General features: G+C 48.9%; 4 protein-coding genes across 4 annotated transcripts; 2 read left to right on the forward strand and 2 right to left on the reverse strand.

Annotated features, from left to right (window-relative positions):
- Positions 1-45: 45 nt before the first annotated feature.
- On the reverse strand, positions 46-1,470 carry UHO2_02142 (uncharacterized protein; the record flags this gene model as incomplete). Its single annotated transcript, XM_041559579.1, has 2 exons — positions 46-1,241; positions 1,356-1,470. 2 exons carry the CDS (start codon positions 1,468-1,470, stop codon positions 46-48), a joined length of 1,311 nt encoding a protein of 436 aa, XP_041415513.1.
- Positions 1,471-1,719: 249 nt separating this feature from the next.
- Positions 1,720-1,962, forward strand: UHO2_02143 (uncharacterized protein; the record flags this gene model as incomplete). The annotated part of the gene is made up of 1 exon (XM_041559580.1): positions 1,720-1,962. The coding sequence occupies one exon, from the start codon at positions 1,720-1,722 to the stop codon at positions 1,960-1,962; it is 243 nt and encodes an 80-aa protein (XP_041415514.1).
- A 5,895-nt stretch (positions 1,963-7,857) lies between these two features.
- Positions 7,858-11,190, forward strand: UHO2_02144 (uncharacterized protein; the record flags this gene model as incomplete). Its single annotated transcript, XM_041559581.1, has 1 exon — positions 7,858-11,190. The coding sequence occupies one exon, from the start codon at positions 7,858-7,860 to the stop codon at positions 11,188-11,190; it is 3,333 nt and encodes a 1,110-aa protein (XP_041415515.1).
- A 224-nt stretch (positions 11,191-11,414) lies between these two features.
- UHO2_02145 (putative RRP45 - Exosome complex exonuclease) lies at positions 11,415-12,383 on the reverse strand (the record flags this gene model as incomplete). Its single annotated transcript, XM_041559582.1, has 1 exon — positions 11,415-12,383. The coding sequence occupies one exon, from the start codon at positions 12,381-12,383 to the stop codon at positions 11,415-11,417; it is 969 nt and encodes a 322-aa protein (XP_041415516.1).
- Positions 12,384-19,847: the final 7,464 nt, after the last annotated feature.

A 19,847-nucleotide genomic window follows, 5' to 3' on the forward strand; every position in this document is an offset into this window, starting at 1 on the left:
ATATACAGAGTGATGGCGAGGAGGTTTGTAGAGCAATGCATGCCATCAGTGCATCACCCCACTGACGTTTCCCTCGTCGTCATCATCATCGTGCTCCTCCTCGTGATCGGGGTCCATGGGTTGCTGGTATGAGCTGAGGTCCATGGCCTCGGGGTCACCTGTCTCAGTGCTGCCTGTGTGGCCATCTCCTGAGTCGGTGGCCTCCTCGAAGGGGTCTGCTGTGGTGACCATAACCTTTGGTCCCATGGGTCGAGAGCTAAGAGGGTCTACCCTCCTGCTGGGGCAGTCTCTGGCCCAATGGCCGATACCTTTGCATACATGACAGGTGTTGATACCTGATGGAGCAGGGCTTCCTTGCTTCGAGGGTTGGGTGGAATGATGAGGAAGGGGTCGGTTTAGGTTTTGTATAGTTGCTTGTGTAGTTGCTTGTGATGGTGATCGAGCTGGATAAGGTTGAGTGGGTTGTCGGATGGGGATTGAACTTTGATTTGGCCGAGACCCAGTTCTTAGTGGAGGTGATGTGGCATTTGGGAGTGAGTGTCTAGCCGAGGACTGCTGTAGTAGCATCCTCTGTCGATCGATCTCCTCAACCTCTCGATACCACTCCCATCTCTTCCCAGGTGGATTCCTCTCGAACTTCTCCTGTATGCTGCAAGTGAGACTTCCTCTGAAGAGATCAATCACTAGCTCATTGTCATCTAGGTTGACCTGTCCTTCCAAGTCTCTGAACCGCTCTACATGACGTGTGGCGGCACCAGGAGCATCACTTGTGAGTCTGAGAGCCAACAGCTTGTTGTATGCCTCCATCCTAGCATTGCATGGGTTGAACTGCTCTGACAGTCGCTCTGTGAAGTAGTGCCAATCATTGAACAACCTTCCTTCTCTAGCTCTATCAATACGGAGCTTGGAGGTCCACCACTCTCTTGCTGTCCCTTCCAGTTGAGCACCCATGTGATTGATCATCCTAGACTGCTCATACACCTGGTTGAACTTAAACCATGCTTCGGCTTCTAGAATGAAGATCTCCATGTCTCGGGGATTGAACTTTGGAAAGGGGGTGGCAATGGGCTTTGACCGGTTAAGCTCTGCCATGATGCTGGTATCCTCCTCGTGGTCCAGGGGGTAAGGGTCCGTCCTAGTCCTGCTGTAGGGGTCCAGCTTAGTCTTGACATATCTTGGCCCAGTAGGTGAAGCATACTTCTCGTAGTTGATGTCCTCCTGCTCATCCAGGTTGAATGAGACTTATCGTCTTGGTCGTGGAGCTGGAGTAGGAGTATGTGGGTCTCCTATCATAGACTCATCTCCTCCTCCTGCTTGGTCTTCTGAGTGAGAGAGGTCCATCGTATCCTCCCTACCCAGCTGAGCTCGTTGTAGTCGTTCCTCTCGATGACCCTGCCTAGTAAGCTCTAGCTGAGCTTCCAATAGAGTGAGTAGTCTATCGAGCTTATTGTTGAGGTCTGGGTCCGTCATGGTGATCGTGAGGAGCTGCTTGAACGATCCACTCTAATGTCAGGGGTCTTGCGCCTGAAACCCAGGTCGGTCTGTCGAGATACTCGGTGACTATTAAACTGTGTGACAGCTATTGTCTCGGTATCGGTGACTATCAAGTTGTGCAGTGACAGCAGGTGGCGTTCGTTGTATATACTATCGTAGGTTTCGGCTGACCTCTGTGGACACTCCGTTCAGGGGTAGCTCGGCACGATCAATATCAATGTTATGATGACACCAAGGTCTGGTGTGAGTGTTGATGATGATGAGGTTGATGGTGTTGGTGATGAGATTGGTGATGTCGATGATAATGAGGTTGATGGTGTTGGTGATAAGGTTGGTGGCGTCAACACGAGTGTCCAGTGTGTTGACTTGATGCTTGAAGTGATCCCCGGACCGCAGTGGACTACTGCCTTCGGTTCTATCTATATCCGGACCGCTAACCTGCTATGGGCGCCTACGGACGTCAGGTAGTGGTGATACAACACACACACTACGATGAGGAGCAACCTTGATAGATTGCTGCTATGCTGACTGTAACTAATGAGTACTTGTGTTTCTAAAGTATTGACTAGTTGTATGGTGAGTAGAGTGGATAAGGATCCACTCGACCTATTGATGAGAAAGCATGGTTATATACCTCTTCTCAGCATCGCCAGCGATGCTGCTCCTGCTCTCTCTCCAGAGAGTACCTTCTTCATCGAGTACTGCTCAGGGGCCTCTCCTGCTTGGCACCCCTGTGCCTCTTGAGCTGTGTCGACTCCTTCGACACTGCTCCTCCTCCTCATGACCTGGTGTCGACTCCTTCGACACTGCTCCTCCTCCTTTGATCAGTGACAGTTCCTTTGGCTCTTGTCTCTCGAGCCCCTGAGTGGTAACCATCTGCATGCTCCTTGAGCTTGGTCCTCTTCGTGGCTGTGCCTGCTCCTTGAGCTTGGTCCTCCTCGTGGCTGTGCCTGCTCCTTGAGCTTGGTCCTCCTCGTGGCTGTGCTTGGCCCTCCTTTGCATGTGAGTCCATAGGAGTCCATGGTCTCCATGGAGACTGCACTACGACCATGCTCTCTACTGGTGTCGACTAGGTCTTCGATACCTGTGCTCCTTCCATATGAACCCATGACCCTCCTGCTTCTTGAGCATCCAGGCCCATGACAAAGGCCTCCATCATCAAGGGCAAGGTTAGGATGATGGGAGAGGTTTCACATGGGAGAGGGTCCAAGTTCAGCCAAGGAGAGGACCAAGCTCAGGAGCATGCAGTAGGTTACCACAGAGGGGGATGTGCTCACAATCACATAGAACTGGTCACAAGGTAGACCACATGGATGGGAGTGGGACAATAAGGTTGGTCACACAGTCAAGAAGGACCATAAGTTAGGGGCCAATAGAATGGCCATGGATTGAGAAAGGAAGGGAGCCAGCCCAAGGGACCAGCATGAGAACCATGAGGAGATCAGACAGTGTCAAGAAGGCCAAACACACAGCTTGAAGAAGAGGAGGAGACAAGGGAGGATGGGAACACTCCTCAAGAGGAGCAGGAGCAGTGTCACAGATGACACCCTCTGAACGCATAAATACTACCACTTCACCATAGCATATAAGTGGATCCTCATCCACTTTACTCTTTATCTTACTACTCTTTACTTGACTCATATCATTGCAATAGCATAGCTTTGCAATGACATCTCGAACATGTGTGTTGTATCACCATCAGACATCAACTGTAGGTGGTGTTCCTCAACACCTGCAGTCCAGTTCATCACTGTAGGCAGTGTTGCTCAACATCTGCAGTCCAGTCAGTTACTGTAGGCAGTGTCCAAAGCACCTGTGGTCCAGTACCTCCTGTCATGGGCCTGGATGCTCAAGAAGCAGGAGGGTCACTGGTTCATATGGAAGGAGCACAGGTATCGAAGACCTAGTCGACACCAGTAGAGAGCATGGTCATAGTGCAGTCTCCATGGAGACCATGGACTCCTATGGACTCACATGCAAAGGAGGGCCAAGCACAGCCACGAGGAGGACCAAGCTCAAGGAGCAGGCACAGCCACGAGGAGGACCAAGCTCAAGGAGCAGGCACAGCCACGAAGAGGACCAAGCTCAAGGAGCATGCAGATGGTTACCACTCAGGGGCTCGAGAGACAAGAGCCAAAGGAACTGTCACTGATCAAAGGAGGAGGAGCAGTGTCGAAGGAGTCGACACCAGGTCATGAGGAGGAGGAGCAGTGTCGAAGGAGTCGACACAGCTCAAGAGGCACAGGGGTGCCAAGCAGGAGAGGCCCCTGAGCAGTACTCGATGAAGAAGGTACTCTCTGGAGAGAGAGCAGGAGCAGCATCGCTGGCGATGCTGAGAAGAGGTATATAACCATGCTTTCTCATCAATAGGTCGAGTGGATCCTCATCCACTCTACTCACCATAACTAGTTATCACTTCAGCATAAAGTATACATTAGTTTCAGTCAGCATAGCAGCAATCTATCAAGGTTGCTCCTCATCGTAGTGTGTGTGTTGTATCACCACTACCTGACGTCCGAAGGCGCCCATAGCAGGTTAGCGGACCGGATATAGATAGAACCGAAGGCAGTAGTCCACTGCGGTCCGGGGATCACTTCAAGCATCAAGTCAACACACTGGACACTCGTGTTGACGCCACCAACCTTATCACCAACACCATCAACCTCATTATCATCGACGCCACCAACCTTATCATCAACACCATCAACCTCATTATCATCGACATCACCAATCTCATCACCAACACCATCAACCTCAACATCATCAACACCCACACCAGACCTTGGTGTCATCATAACATTGATATTGATCGTGCCGAGCTACCCCTGAACGGAGTGTCCACAGAGGTCAGCCGAAACCTACGATAGTATATACAACGAACGCCACCTGCTGTCACTGCACAACTTGATAGTCACCGATACCGAGACAATAGCTGTCACACAGTTTAATAGTCACCGAGTATCTCGACAGACCGACCTGGGTTTCAGGCGCGAGACCCCTGACACCTCCCATCATCTGTAGGCAATAGCCTATTGTGGTCCAGACAATGTCAAGAGCATCAAGCATTACAAACACTCACACTGTGATAGGAGAGTTGTGTCTGATACCACTCTCATACCAAAGTGTTACAGGCATGCTGCATAGCCTCTGAATGGAGTGTTCAAGGCAGTCAGCCAAAACCTACCAGAACTCAACTGTCTGGTTACTTTCAACCAAGATGTACTGAATAGATCATACCCAATTGATCTCACCGAAATCAACTGGAAACACCCAATCTGGTTTCTGGTGCGCGACCACTTACAGTGGGAATGGCCTCTGTCGATTATGAAGCAGCACGAGGTCTGTCCATCTGCAGAAGCAAGGGAAGTGGTGCCAACAAGTAGCATTGTAAGGAAGACAGGACCAATAGGAAGGACAAGGGGAGGAGGAGGAGCAGTCTTGGAGGAGGCCTCCCAGAGCAGGAGCAAGTGTTGCAGGCAACATTGTGGGAATGGCTATATAACCATGCTTCTTGTCATAGTAGTTGAGTGGATCCCCATCCACTCTACACCTTACCATACTAGTTATAACTTTGTCATAAGTATACATTAGTAGTTTCTGTCAAGCAGTGCAATTGCAGAGCATTGCATCTATCTAGCATGTGTGTTGTATCACAAGCTTCTTGGCACCATCCAAAGGCAGTTCATTCTGCAGTCTGGATATTGATTGATACCAAAGGCAGTTCATACTGTGGTCTGGCTCTCTCGATCATTAGGCTGGCACAAGCACATTCACACAAGACCTTGGTGTTATCTCAAAGTATCTATTGAATAGTGATCGTGCCAAGCTACCTCTGAACAGAGTGCCCACAGTGGTCAGTCAACATCTGCAATAGATGTCAACTACTACATATTCAAGCAAGAACAGTCATAGAAGGCTTCTATGACAGATTCCAGCAAGAACAATAATAGAAGGCCTTTACCACAGATCTCGCTGAGATTAGTAGTATTGCCTTTTACCACAGATTTCGGGTTTCAAGCATGCAACCTGTCAGGGGTCTCGCGCCTGAAACCTGATATCTGTAATAGAAACACATCTATTACAAATCCTGTCAAGATATGTGACAATGCTTGATGTATTACTGTTCTTGTTGAGATATGTAGTAGAGATGTCTCTATCACTTTTCTCACCTGAAGATGTAGTAGTGGTTTTGCTATTGCAGGTTTCGACTAACCACTGTGGACACTCTGTCCAGAGGTAGCTTGGCACAATCAATAACTGATATGAACTGGTACTAACACCAAGGTCTGGTGTGATTGAGATTGTTGATGTTGCTGACATGAGTGTCCAGTGTGTCAACTGAATGCTTGAGGTGATCCCCAGACTGCAGTGGATGACTGCCTTCAGTTCTATTGTTATCCAGACTGCTGGTTTGCTATGAACCACCTTCAGATGTCAGTGAGTGGTGATACAACACATGCACTACAATGGAAGCAATCTACTTGATTGCAACTTTGCTGACTGAAACTAATGTATACTTATGCTAAAGTGATAACTAGTTATGTATGGTGTAGAGTGGATGGAGATCCACTTGGCTTGTTATGAGCAGCATGGCCCCTTATATGGACATGACCCCCAGCATTGCCTGTGACACTGCTGCTGCTCCAGGGAGTCCTTATGACACTGTCCCTCCTCCTCGAGCTCCTCCTGACCTTCCTGGCTAGTCAGTGAAGTTGCTCCTTGGTGCTGCTCCTTGTCTTTCCTGTGGGTGGGAGTTGCTTCATCCTGGATAGGAGCCACTCCCACTTTATCTGAGTGGTGACTCATCCCCCTACCTCATCTCCCCCATCCTCTGGCTCTGAGTTCAACCTTGGTTTGGCCCCCTCCTTCATCAGGGTGGTGAACCCAATGCTCCCACTATCTTGCCCTGCTGAGATATCCATGCAATTGGCACCCACATGAGATCCATCATATGATCATGATATTATGGATCCCAGTGGAATTCATGAAACATTCCTTGTTCATACCAATCTGGATGAGATCTGTAATAGAGCCCTCTCTTCTACAGATCTTGATGAACTCTGTTGCAAAACCCTCAATCTGCCCAATCCTCAATTCCTGTGCTCCACCTCATGAGGCTTCCGCTTCTCATAAGTCTTCTGCTTCTGCGCTTCGGGTCCTATGACACGACCCTTGACAAGCGTCTCCTTGCTCGTCTTCAATCCTTTCTCTTGCTCTTTTGTCAAGCAACCTTTGAGTAGCGACTTCTGATAGTAGTTGCTGTCAAAAAGGATGGTGACAAGTCACAAGGCTTTGTTGTTGGACCAAACAAAGTATTTCCCACTGTCCATGTCCTGGTTTTGAGTTATGCTTGCTCTAGCAGCTGGTCTTGCACAATTAGAGGTGGTAGATGTGTTGGGCAGCTCAGGTGTCTGAGACAGATCTGCTAAACCTTCTCCAATGGTAAGGTCCATCTCCAAGAGGTATGGATTGACATAGCTGGTGTTGTGGCAATGATTGGTGGACATGCAATCATTGGTGGACATGATTAAGTTGAGGGCAGAGAGAGAGGTTGTGAGGTGGTGGCTAAATGAAAAGAGACTTCTACTCTGTGTGGAAAGGGACAAGGAGAGGAGTTAAGTGAAAGGGTTTTGTGCAGAAGAAAGGGTTCACACAAAGAAAGCTATGCAGGAAATGTGGAGGTATTTGTGCAGGTAGATCATGTGCAACATCATGTGCAACAGCACATGAGTGAAAACTCAGGTCCAATTCTGAAAATACTGCTGCATGAGTATTGCTGAAGCAGTGTTTTCAAAAACTAGAGCATTTGTCAAAATGGCAGAGCTTACATAAGTAATAAATATTCAACACAATTTAAAACTCAAAAATAACTTGTGTTTTCGAAAATAATAAAAATTGAAACCCCTAGAGTGCGCTTCTGCATGTGAAGCGAAGCGAAGCGATGTGGTTCAAGAGCTCTCTCCTCTTTCTTTCTCTCTCTCTCTCTCTGTGCAATAGGTATGTGGTGTTGGAGTACAACGTATCCGCTCTGTATCCGCCTGCTTTGTTTCAGATTTGAGGTTGTGACAGTCAGCTTCCTTTTCCACCATCATCATCTAGCAAAAAGAGTCCCGTCCGCTTCCTCCCGATTAACACATACCCCATCTGACGAAAGAGGTCAGCCCGCAACCGCGGACAAGGTTGGCCCGGAAAGAAAGCCGGTTCATCAAGTCTCCGCATTTCGAGCTTGTTGTTGCTGCTGCGGATCTACAACACACCTTCCGCAATCGCAAGCAACGCCACAACCAACTCTGATACCCAACTCAACCATGCGAACGCCAACATTTCACCCTTAGATATCCATGAAAGCAACGCACCCTAACCATGATCGATCCATACCATCTCTACCTGGCGCGGAGGCCAAGCGTCCGCACCGACCCCAAATCCAACTCTAAACAATCCCCGGATTCAAACCCATCAAGTAGTAGTGCTTCCGCTTCCAAATCCAGCTCTGTCGATTCCAAATCCCAGCAAAGCTCCTATATTGGCGGCGATGGACTTTCTCCCACCAGCACAACATCCACCGACCCCGCAACAAAGGCTAGTTTGGGAGGCTCTTCAAGTTCTTCTGGCAGTGCTCTACAGCATAGGTTGCCGGAGTTCGAGCATTTTAGACAGAGTTCTCCATTGATGCCTGAGTTTTATCCCCGGACGTCGGAGTTTTTTAGCCGCCGGAGAAGGAGGAGTAGTGTTGCTGTTCCTTCGACGGATGGTGCGGGGGTGGAGAGTGGGGATAGTGCGAATCAAAGAGGAGGCGTGGGTGGAGGAGGGGCGAAGAAGCCGCATACATTTCATTTGCCAGCGACATTTGAGGAATCCGAATCGATGGTGGGGGAGCAATTGCCGGTAAGGTTGGGGTTAGCGCCTCCTTCGCACATCCATGGGTTGGAAGAAGGCGAGGTGACGTATAAAGCGAGAGTTGCTTTCGGGTATTATTTCTATACTCCTCCGCCCGTCAAATCTGCGAGCAGCACAAGTGCGGGAGGTGTGGGCATTGGAAAAGCTCTGGGAAGGAGAAGGAATACTGATACGTCCGACAACTCTGCTGTCTCACAAGGCAAGCTAGTGGGCGGTGCGGTATACTCCACAAGCCCAGCGGCGGACTCTCCTGTGAGAGGCAGAGCAAGTAGCTCACACAGCAGTCTACCCGGCTCAACACTTGTCGGGCATACAACTTCGCAACCACCGCGCACACGCTTACCACCACCATCACCAGACTGTTGGCATCCAGACTCGTACTTCTCCATCACCCGATCTCGCGTCAAAGGCAAGATGCGAGACTACATTCACCACGCGTTCCCATCCAGTGTCGTTCCATATTGGCACGGCTACAACACAGAAACAATTGAAGCGGAGATGTCTACCCATCTCAACGTCAATGCTGCCTTGCACGGCAACACTCTGCGCGAATTTCCCGAGGGATCTCGACCCTGCCGAGTGCTAGATCTGGGTTGTGGACGCGGAGTATGGTGTTTAGATATGGCTAGGGAATGGAAGACGTCTGAATTTGTCGGTCTCGACATCGTCCCGATCCAACCACCGTTGCAGGAACTAGAAGATGCAGATCTAGAGCATAGAGTAAGCTGGGTGATTGCGAACCTTCTCGAACCGCTACCTTTTCCAGATGCCAGCTTTGACTACGTGCATATACGCTTCATTTTGCAAGGTGTACCGGAGGACAAGTGGGTGGACATCTTCTCCGAAGCACGGCGAATCTTGGCTCCGGGAGGAGTGCTTGAGGTGGTAGAGGGGAACTACAGCTTCTTTGGCCATGCGAGCTTAGTTGATGTACAAGAGCTGAAGGATCTGGAACAGGGAAGAGCCGCAAAGAAGGGTAGCGGCGTGAAGTTGCCGAAACGCTTGAAAGTGCTCAACGATTCTTCCGACTCAGCGGACGTAGATGCAATCGAAGTGGTGTTGGAGCGAATGATGCATCGACGATTCATTAACCCTACCCCACTCTCAGTCGTCCCATCAGCCTTGCTATTGCCGGGGTTTAGCAATGTGGCGAATGGAAACCCAAGGCATATCCCAGTATATGTCGAATCAAGTGCACAACGTGCCCGCTCAGCTGCCGCCGCTGAAGGCGAAAAGATTTCATCAGGAGGCGCAACTTCAAGCGAAGACGAAGGCAAGCGTCAGGGCAGATTCACCTCTCGTGGTCAAATTGGTAAACCGCTCAATTCGCAGTTCGCTATGACCGACCCTGACCTCTTCTGCGCGCTAGTGATTCTTCAACAACTCGACCATTTCTCTTCATCCCGCGAACTCATCTGGGCGGAAGCAGAAGAAGAAAAACGCAGCCTGCAAGGTCAGCCGCAACCCGAGCTGGCCAAAATGGACACCAATCGACGCTTTTGTCAGGGCAACCCAGCAGCTTTGCGACCATTCGCGCATCCCTGGAAGTCGAAGGATCAATTTTTTAGTGCAATGGATGCGTGGATTGACGCAACAAGAGCTTCGGCAGATACAGAGCATATGTTGAGGAAGTATCTTGGTTGGGAAAGTGTCCATGAAGATCTTACTGTGGAAGGGAGGAAGTTTGCGGAGAGGAGGCGGAAGATGAGTGTGACTACTGCTGACCCTGGCGTTGCAGGTTTGCAGCGGTTGGGTGGTTTGGGTTTGGAACTGGATCAGCTGGTGTTGGCCGAGAGTGCGGTCGAAGAGGATATCCTACCGCAGGAAGCGCGAGGTGATGCGGAGACAGGATCAGCATTCGCCGTATCCACAACACATGCACAAGAAGCTCCCGCCGGACTGCAAACCACTCGAGCATCCGCTCCTGACACCACCAAGCCCTCTCAGGGCGTCGATACGACCGACAACGACACCCTCAAAGCAAGCTCAGGAGGCAAGAAGAGCAAGAAGAAAGTCAAGCGACCTAGCAGTAGCGGCGCTGGTGTCACCTCTCCCAACTCCGTAACCACGAGTCCTGGGCCCGGTGGAGGGTTCGGCAGCACCCGAGCCTTCGGTCGAGGAAGTGCAGGTGGGAGCTCGACTTTACCCGTACCGTTGCCGGAGGCATCAGCGTTTATGGCTAGCTACGCATTTGCTTCCCCTGCCACAGATCCTGTTTTCAGAGGACCAGCGACGAAGGTTTCTATCATAGCGAGTTCCAGGAATGCAAGGATTGGCTCGACAAGTGGGAAGAGTTTCAGTGATAGGTCTAGTACAAGTGGGAAGACGGAGAGGGAGAAAGATGATGCGATCAAGACACGGAAGAGCTCTGTTATTGGCGCTACTGCGGCCCCTCCCCAACAGCAGGAGAAGGCGGAGGGAGGGATGTCTGCAGCAGCGGCTTACGCAGCCACTCAACGAGTCTCGCATGGACTGGAGGAAGAATATCGCATGACCGAAACCAGTGTTGATGGGGAGGGAGGCAGTAGGAGGCCTTCCAGACCTGTTTCTCCCACATCCACCGTACCTGCTGCAGCACCAACTTCGGGAGCGACGACATTGGGCAACCGTCCGCCGCAACCAGGACCAGACTCATGCTCGGTCGGTATACCAGCTAACATGCTCCCCGCTGCCAGCGGTGGGACCGTGAGAATTGCAGAACCAACCATGAGGCCAAGTCGATCAAGGTCGAAGTCGAGTGCGAAAGCAGTGGCGATGATCGGATTTTATGATTGTACTGGGTTCCTTGCTACCGCTTAGGCTGCTCTCTTCTACTGTAAGATGATGTGCTTTATGATGATGAGTCTTTGATACTCGTCACAGCCAAATTTGGTACCCTTTTGCATCCACTTTGTGTGATTGTCCGCCTGCGATCGTTCGCGGCTTCACAAAGGAGAGGTCGAGTGAAAGGATCGCAAAGGTCGATTTTGGTCGCAAGAGTGTAACGGTATAAATACAGATGTGTCTTTTATTCTGCTTCAAGTCTAGATGACTTCAACAACCCTCGTTTCAGCATCCAACTTCAACGCCTCCTCCAACTTTTTTGTCAACTCTTGAATCCTTCTGAATCCTACATTGATCAAGTCCAACAACGTCTGTGGTGCAATCGGACTGCCGTACGATTTGTCCAATACGCAAATCTCTTTTTGCGCATTCAGCACCAATGTCAACTTAGAATGCGCTAGCGTCTCTTCCAACAACGTGGGATCTAGTAAAGCTACTGTTGAGCTTGTGCTTGCTGCTGCAGAAGCTGAGGTTGGGTCGATGAGGTGGTCGTCATCCGGTTGAGACTTGGCAGTTGCGGTTGTGGTAGTGGAGAGGTCGTTGAAGATGGCAAAAGTGACGCAGAGTGGTGTGTGATGAATAGCGAGTGGGATTGGGACACGTTCGTCGCTCGAGTAAAGGCGTACTTGGTTACCGTTTTCGATCGAGTAGTCTGGTCGACGGAAGTGTCGTAGTGAGAGCATTGAGCACAGTACTGCTGCGTCTAATGCTGCGCCTGTATCTGACAGAAGGTGGACTGTGAGGTGGACGTTCCAGACCTGTTCGCCGGCTACCACGCAAAGTGCTTCCCTGTCGACGGCTTCTGTTCTTCGGATTGCTTTCTCGATGAGTCTGTCGAAGAGAACTTCTTTGGCTCGAGCGGAAGAGTTGGCTCCTCCACCGGTCGAGTCGTATTCGACACCAGCCATTGGAGAGATATCAGTTGTGATTTGGAGAAAGCCCTCATATGGGCGATCGGAGCGTGGGGGGAAGAGATTCGCGCGGACAGAAGTGGACACGCGCGTGCCTTTGATGGATACGGTGCAGTTGCCGAGTTCTTCGCCAAAGGAGATGTGGATGTCGCGAGGAGCGAGGAAAGAGCGACCATCGACTCGGATGCTGTCTTGGAGACAGGAGAGAATAAAGTCGGACTCTGTGAGAGATGGTTCTAGCGCTTGACCTGGAGGCATATTGGCGGGTCAAGGGGGCGAAAAAGGTGTGTTCGATGGGCGTGGAGTTGAAAGGTTGATGGGATGGAGTCGAGGAAGGTGTTGAGAAGAAGTTGATGCGTCGAAAAATTCTAGATGACCCTGTGGAGGAAGGCAATCAATCTTAGCTCGGACAGTAAACGCGGCCTAACACCTACAGGAAAAGCACATTGACAGGTACACTGATGATCGTTGCACACGCCCAATGCAGAAGCGACAAAAGCTTGTGTACTGTAGCAAAAGCTGTTCATATCAGGTCTGTGTACCACGGAGTGACAGAGCTACGACCTCGTGGCCACAAGAGGCATCACAAGATCGGAGGTGGGTAAATGAGCGTTCCTGATCTCTAATGTACCATTCATGAGCAACATGCCGGCAAACTAGCCGATTGCGGATTCCGTTTGCTGGGCTACCCTTAGGGTTAGGGCCTCCGCGCAGCAATGTTCGCACATGGTTGATCCTGTCATTGAGCGTGGATGGAAACTCGTTTGGCGTGAGCTGATTGGTTGATAAGAAGTGGACAAGGGGTTCGATCTGTGGTATCAAGCGACAGACGCTTGTTTGCGGAGAAGAGCTCCAAGCCAGACCCAAGACAGAATCGCTCTGAGACGGCGAAAACAAGAGCTTGATCAGGGTGAAGAGCAAGGGCAAAGACAAAAAGCTTATCTCTACGGTCAATTCTTATCTTTGGACGAGCGAAGCAAACGGGCAGACAGGGAGAAGGAGACGCTGATCTCGGCAGACAGTTGAATTACTTTGAATCTCAGAATCACCAAGCAGCCGCTCTCACCTTCCAATTCACTCGAATCCCTTTGGTGAAGCTCGTCTTGGCAAATGTTGCAGCCGAGAGTTCTTATCAGTGACTCTTTTGCCCCGTGGCATTAGTTGAAGTAGATAAAGCCACACAAAGCGTAGAGACAGTGGAGGTAGTGCTTACGGCCGAGTAAAAGGCCTGAACATCTTAGCACGGACCACATGTGTCACAACCTACTCAAGGCAAATGCTTTGTTATGTTCCGCAGTCAATGCGGCTCTCTGCCGCTCTTCTTTTGTATATATATAGACTCCTCGCTCTCTCGCTCTCTGTCTCTTACCACCATCATCAACTAGACGCCTCAACTCCAACCACTGACGGATGACTTCAACGCACTGACGAATGACTTCAACTGGATGACTTCAACGCACTGACGAATGACTTTAACTGCATTCGCCTTGGCTTGGCTTTTTGGCTTTTTGTTTCATTGCAAGGAGGACCCGACATTTACCCTTTCTGGGATGCCAACTTGAACAACCTCTACAGAAGGCTAATCCCTCCTGCAGACTCCAATCTCATCAACACCTTGTATGTTCCACCTTACATCATAACCTTGCACAGCTGTGTCATGGGCATTGATGCGTAAGAAGTAAGAAGAGCTGTCAGTTCATATGAAGGGAGCACAGGGATCAAGGAATCAGGCAATCATGGGAATTGTAACAGAATTCAGTGAGATCTGTAGTAGGAACAGTTCTATGACAGATCTCATCAAGATCTACATGAGCAACATCAATATCACAATTTCTGCCAGAATCCGCAGTAAGCAAGATCATATGGCAGATTCTGCAGAGATCAGTGATAGGGATGTTTGTATGACAATTCACATGCAAGAGGGACCAAGCTCACATACAATGAGGATCAAGCACTGCCAAGAAGGGGACCAAGCTCAAGGAGCATGCAGGTGGGTACCACTCAGGGGTCCACAAGATAGGAGTCAAGGGAGTCATCGCCAGTTGAAGGAAGAAGAGCTGTATCAAAGACACCAGCAAGCAGGTCATGAGGAGGAGGAGGAGCAGTGTTGAAGGAGTTGGCACATAAGCTCAAGAAGGACAGACAGGAGTGACAGGCAAGCAGGGCTCAATGAGGAGGAGGTGTCTCATCAGAGACTCCAGTATAGTACTTGGTGAAGAAGGTACTCTCTGGAGAGAGGGCCAGAGCAGTGTCACTGGCAATGCTGTGAAGAGGTATATAACCATACCTTCTCATCACAAGTGGTCGAGTGGATCCCCATCCACTCTACACCATATAACTAGTATTACTTCAGAAGCATAAGTACTCATTAGTTTCAGTCAGCATAGTCACAATCAAATAGATTGCCTCTCATTGTAGCATGTGTGTTGTATCACTGCTCACTGATGTCCGAAGGCAGTTCATAGTAAACCAGTGGTCCAGATTAGATAGAACTGAAGGCAGTCATCCACTGTGGTCTGGGGATCACCTTAAGCGATAGTCAACACACTGGACACTTGTGTCAATGCCACCAGTACCCACACTCACACCAGACCTTTGGTGTCATCATCAAGTTCACCACCAAAGTATTGATATTGATTGTGCCAAGCTACCTCTGGATGGAGTGTCCACAGCAGTTAGTCAAAATCTGCAATAGCATTACTACAACTGCAGATTCAAGTGAGAAAAGTGATAGAGATGGCTCTATCACATATTTCACCAAGAATTGTAATACCACTAGTGTTGTCACATAACTCAACAGAATTGGTAATAGTATCGATACTACTACCAATCTCAGGTTTCAGGCACACAACTGCTGACAAGCTGTTGGATTGACACTGCTGTCTCCATCTTTGCAGAGCCTCACACCATCTGGCTGTTTGGAAACACAACCACCTTTGATTGTGATGGGTGTCAGTGGTCATGTGCCTGAAACCTGAGATCAGTAGTAGTATCAATACTATTACCAATTCTGTCGAGTTATGCAACAGTGCTTGTGGTATTGCGATTCTGGATGAGATATGCAGTAGAGCTGTCTCTATTACCTTTCTCGCTCGAATCTGTAGTTGTGGTAATGCTATTGCAGATTTCAACTGACCACTGTCAGACACTCCATCCAGAGGTAGCTCAGCATGATCAATAACAATGTGAACTGGTACTGACACCAAGGTCTGGTGTGAGCGATGTGCTTGGTGGCATCAACACAAGTGTCCAGTGTGTTGACTATGTGCTTGAGGTGATCCCCGGACTGCAGTGGACTACTGCCTTTGGTTCTATCTTATCTGGACCACTGGTTTGCTATGAACCGCCTTCAGACATCAGTGAGCAGTGATACAACACATGCACTTCAATGAGGAGCAATCTACTTGATTGCTGCTTGCTGACTGTAACTAATGTATACTTAATGCTGAAGTGATAACTAGTTAATATGGTGAGTAGAGTGGATGGGAATCCACTCGACCATTTGTGACAAGAAGGTATGGTTATATACCTCTTCACAGTGTCGCCAGTGACACTGCTCTGGCTCTCTCTCCAGAGAGTACCCTTGCCATCGAGTACTGTACAAGAGTCTCCACTGAGACTCCTCCCCCTCATCGAGCCTTGTTGCTCCTGTCTTTCCTGAGCTGTATTGACTCCATCAATACTGCTCCTCCTCCTCATGACCTGTTCTCTGGTGCCCACCACACAGCTCCTCTTCCTTCAACCAGCAATGGTTCTCTTGTCTGCATATCTTCTGAGCCCCTGAGTGGTAACCATCTGCATGCTTCGTGAGCTCAGTCCCTGTCTTGGCAGTGCTCAATCCTCCTTGCTTGCGAGCATAGTCCCTCTCACATGTGAAATTGTCATATGAACATCATTGTCACTGATCTCAGTGAAATCTGCCATACTATTGTACTTACTGCAGATTCTGGTAGGATCTGTGATATCAACTTCATTCATGCAGATCCCAATGAGATCTGTCATAGAACTGGGTCTACTACTGATCTCACTGAATTCTTCTGTAAATCCACTGATCCACCCAATCCTTTGATTCCTGTGCTACCTTCATATGAACTGTCGGGTCTTCCTGCTTCCTGTGCAGTCAAGCCCATGACAATGGGATCCCTACCAACATTGACTGGCTTGAGCCTGAAGATCTTGGCAATCAAGTGGTAGAAGCCTTGGGAATGGACAATCCAACCACAAGGCCCAATACACCCCCTCCAGCAAAACCCTTGTCTCAGCCTGAGAGGACAAGGATCAGAACATGCAAGTATCACATCAAAACCACTGCCAAGTTCAAGGATATTGCCTGCTTTTGGAGGCATTGTGCCAACATCACATACAATGCTGCTGCAACTACACTCAATGTGATCAACCACAACTCTCTTCTCCCACACATGTATGAACTCTACCAGCAGCTGGGAGACAACTGGAAGGCATCCCCATCTCTGCAAGTGTCCTGTCAGCATATGACAAGCTGCAATTGACAAGGCTCTTGCAGCTCAAAAAGCCAGCCTTACCACTTACTGGGATAAGAATCTGCCTTGTGGACCAATATCAACCCTTTTGAACTGTTCAAAGGCTAAAGACAGGTGTCATAGGAGCCGGATGCGCAGGAGGAAAAGAGGAAGTTGGCATCATATGAAGGAGCACAGGAATCACAGGATCAGGCTACACAGGAGCTTAAGGGAGAATTCGCTGAGATCAGTAGGAGAGACAAGTCTATGGCATAATTTGTCAGGATCAGTAGGAGAAACAACCCTATAGCATAACTTGCCAGGATCAGCAGGAGAAATGGCCCTATGGCATAACTCATCAGGATCTGTAGGAACAAAGCCACTACCACAGAGTTTGGTGGGGTTTGTGATATTGCACTGAGTATGACAGGCCTCACAAGGATTGGCTGGGAAGACACCTCATTGCCGATAGGACGAAGGGAGATTGCCACACAAGGGGAGGACAGTTGCCACCAGATGAAGTAGGGACCTTGCATGACAATGAAGTCAATGCAAACAGATGGGTGTTAACAACAGGAGGGAGATGAACAGATGCAAGTTGCCACTCAGATGAGGTGGGAATGACTCTGGGTGATGATGAAGTAGCATGGGAACCATCCATCCACACAAAGCGAGAGAAGCCAGGATGGACAGGATAGGAAGGACAAGGAGGAGTAGCAGAGTTGACAAGGCCTCCCAGGGAAGGAGCAGTGTCACAGGTGATGTCACAAGGATGGCTATATAACCATGCTCCTCGTCATAGCAAGGGAGTGGATCCCCATCCACTCTACACCATACATTACTAGTTATAGCTTTACACCTAAGTATACATTAGTATTCAGTTAGCAAGTTGCAATCTCAATAGGTTACTTCCATTGTAGCACATGTGTTGTATCACCACTCACTGACATCCAAAGGCAGTTCATAGCAAACCAGTGGTCTGGATAAAGATAGAACTGAAGGCAGTTGTCCACTGTGGTCTGGGGATCACTTCAAGCATACAGTTGACACACTGGACACTTGTGTTGGCACCACCAAACATATCTCTTACACCAGACCTTGGTGCCAGTACCAGTTTGTACCAGTTATTGATCATGCTGAGCCACCTCTGGATGGAGTGTCCACAGCAGTCAGTCAAAACCTGCAATAGCAAAACCACTACTGCATTTCTGAGCAAGAAAAGTGATAGAGACATCTCTACTACATATCTTGCCAAGAATCATAATACCACAAGTGTTGTCACATATCTTGGCAGAATTTGTAATAGACACAACTCTATTACAGATATCAGGTTTTGGGTGTGCAACCTCTGACAACAGGTAAAATGGCTTTTGGATCTTCCTTTCACCCAGCTACAGTACAATCATTTTTGACAAGAGGGCTGCTGTCAAAGTGCCACATACAGTGTCATCTGTTGATGTTCACACCTTCTTGCAATTAGCACACAAAGATGGGAGGCTTGGTGCCCCAAAGCTGAAGCTCACACCAATAGCTGTCAAGTGCTGCAGTGGTGGCCAGGACAAACCCCTTGGTTGTTAGGAGGATACCTGGGTTAGGATCTGCCTGTGCAGCCAAAGAGGACACCACTTCCTCAAGGACCATTGCAAGGTTGTTTCACAATTGCATACAACCAAGCTTGAAGCTGGTCACAAGTGAGGCATCCAGCTGGACCAATATGGCAATTGGTACTTCCTTTTTTGCTACAATGTGATGACATTTGTTGTTCCACAAGAGCAATCTCTGAAGCAGGCTATTATTGTCAAGTCTGTTGGTCCTGGCATCAGGGCTCTGTTTGCTGTGTATTCCTCTGACAGCTGCATGCTCAATGTGGGCTCTCAAGACAATAGTATCCACTTGGAGCAACTCCACTGCTGTAATGACAAGATCCAGAGCAGTTGCTATTGGAGACATCAACCACATCATCAACAGCTGCTGCCACCACTGCAAACCACTTCCAATCCTCAATCATCTCAGCAAACCCAAGCTCAGCCCCAGGAAGCCTGCCAACACCATCCAGCCCTGCCATTTGCCTTGTCATCTATGCAACACCACAAGCATCAAAAGCGCTCAAAGAAGGTCTGCAAAAAGCTGCATTGTTGCATGGCAAATTTTCTAGCAACCTCATCCAACATTGTGGTCATGCCAAGTACACAGAGTTTTCAGAATTGGACCTGAGTTTCACTCATGTGATGTTGCACATGATCTACTTGTGCAAATACCTCCACTTTTCCTGTGCAGCTTTCTTTGCATGAACCCTTTCTTCTGAGCAAAACTGTCATCATGTCTGTGTACTCTCTTGTGTGAATGCATGCTGCACAAGAACATACAATCAATATCTTCTTGCATGATACATGCAATATGAAGATTCCAGAACTGCTTCATTTTCTGGCTGACACTACCCTCCCTTGGTTGGCTTCAAAAATTCACCCTCTAAAAACTCAGCTTGCATTTGGGGGTGCCAATTTTCTGAGCTTTTTTGAGTATTGGAAGACTCTAGTTTTTGAGGGCAAAAAATACTGAAACCCCCCTATTGTGACCACAATGGCAATTTCAATATGCTTATGAAGGCTATCCATAGGACTCCTCTATCTTCTCAGATGTAACATTGCTTAGCATTATCATGGGGCCCTGGGCAGTGGGTTCTGCCCCCTCTGGGGGTTAAGCACAGGGCAGACAAATTTGGCATGTCTGATCTGAATTTTTGTGAAATGTCTTGTGCATCCAGATTGCAGTTATATGCACCACTTGGTTGAGGCCACAATCAGTCTCTCTTTGTACAGGTGTGTAGCAACTATAATGCTTGTCATATTACTAGAAGGAAGTGAAACTGCATGAGTATATATATGCCTTGATGCCATCTCTGAGAACATTGGACTGCCTCAGATGAGTCAAGTTTCTCTTGCAGAGCTCCTGTGCTGTCTCTCCTGCAGAGCTCCTGAGTTGTTGTGATGTCAATCTTCATGCAATTCACATGCCTGAATCAGCTTGTGCATAAGTGGCATTTGCTTTCACGAGTTTCGCCCTGTCGGCGTCTTGGATAAACCCAGGAAATTCCAATGTATCTTCAACTCATGTATTTGCAAGTCAAGTGACTACGTGATTGTGCCTCGTCTCGCTTCGATTACCGATTTTTCTTGGCTTGCCCACATCTCCCTCTCTTTCTCATACTTCCGATTGTGTGTCTATACCACATCATCCGGCTCTC

Source organism: Ustilago hordei (genome assembly GCF_900519145.1).
Source record: "Ustilago hordei strain Uho2 genome assembly, contig: UHO2_contig_03, whole genome shotgun sequence".
Taxonomy (NCBI): domain Eukaryota; kingdom Fungi; phylum Basidiomycota; class Ustilaginomycetes; order Ustilaginales; family Ustilaginaceae; genus Ustilago; species Ustilago hordei.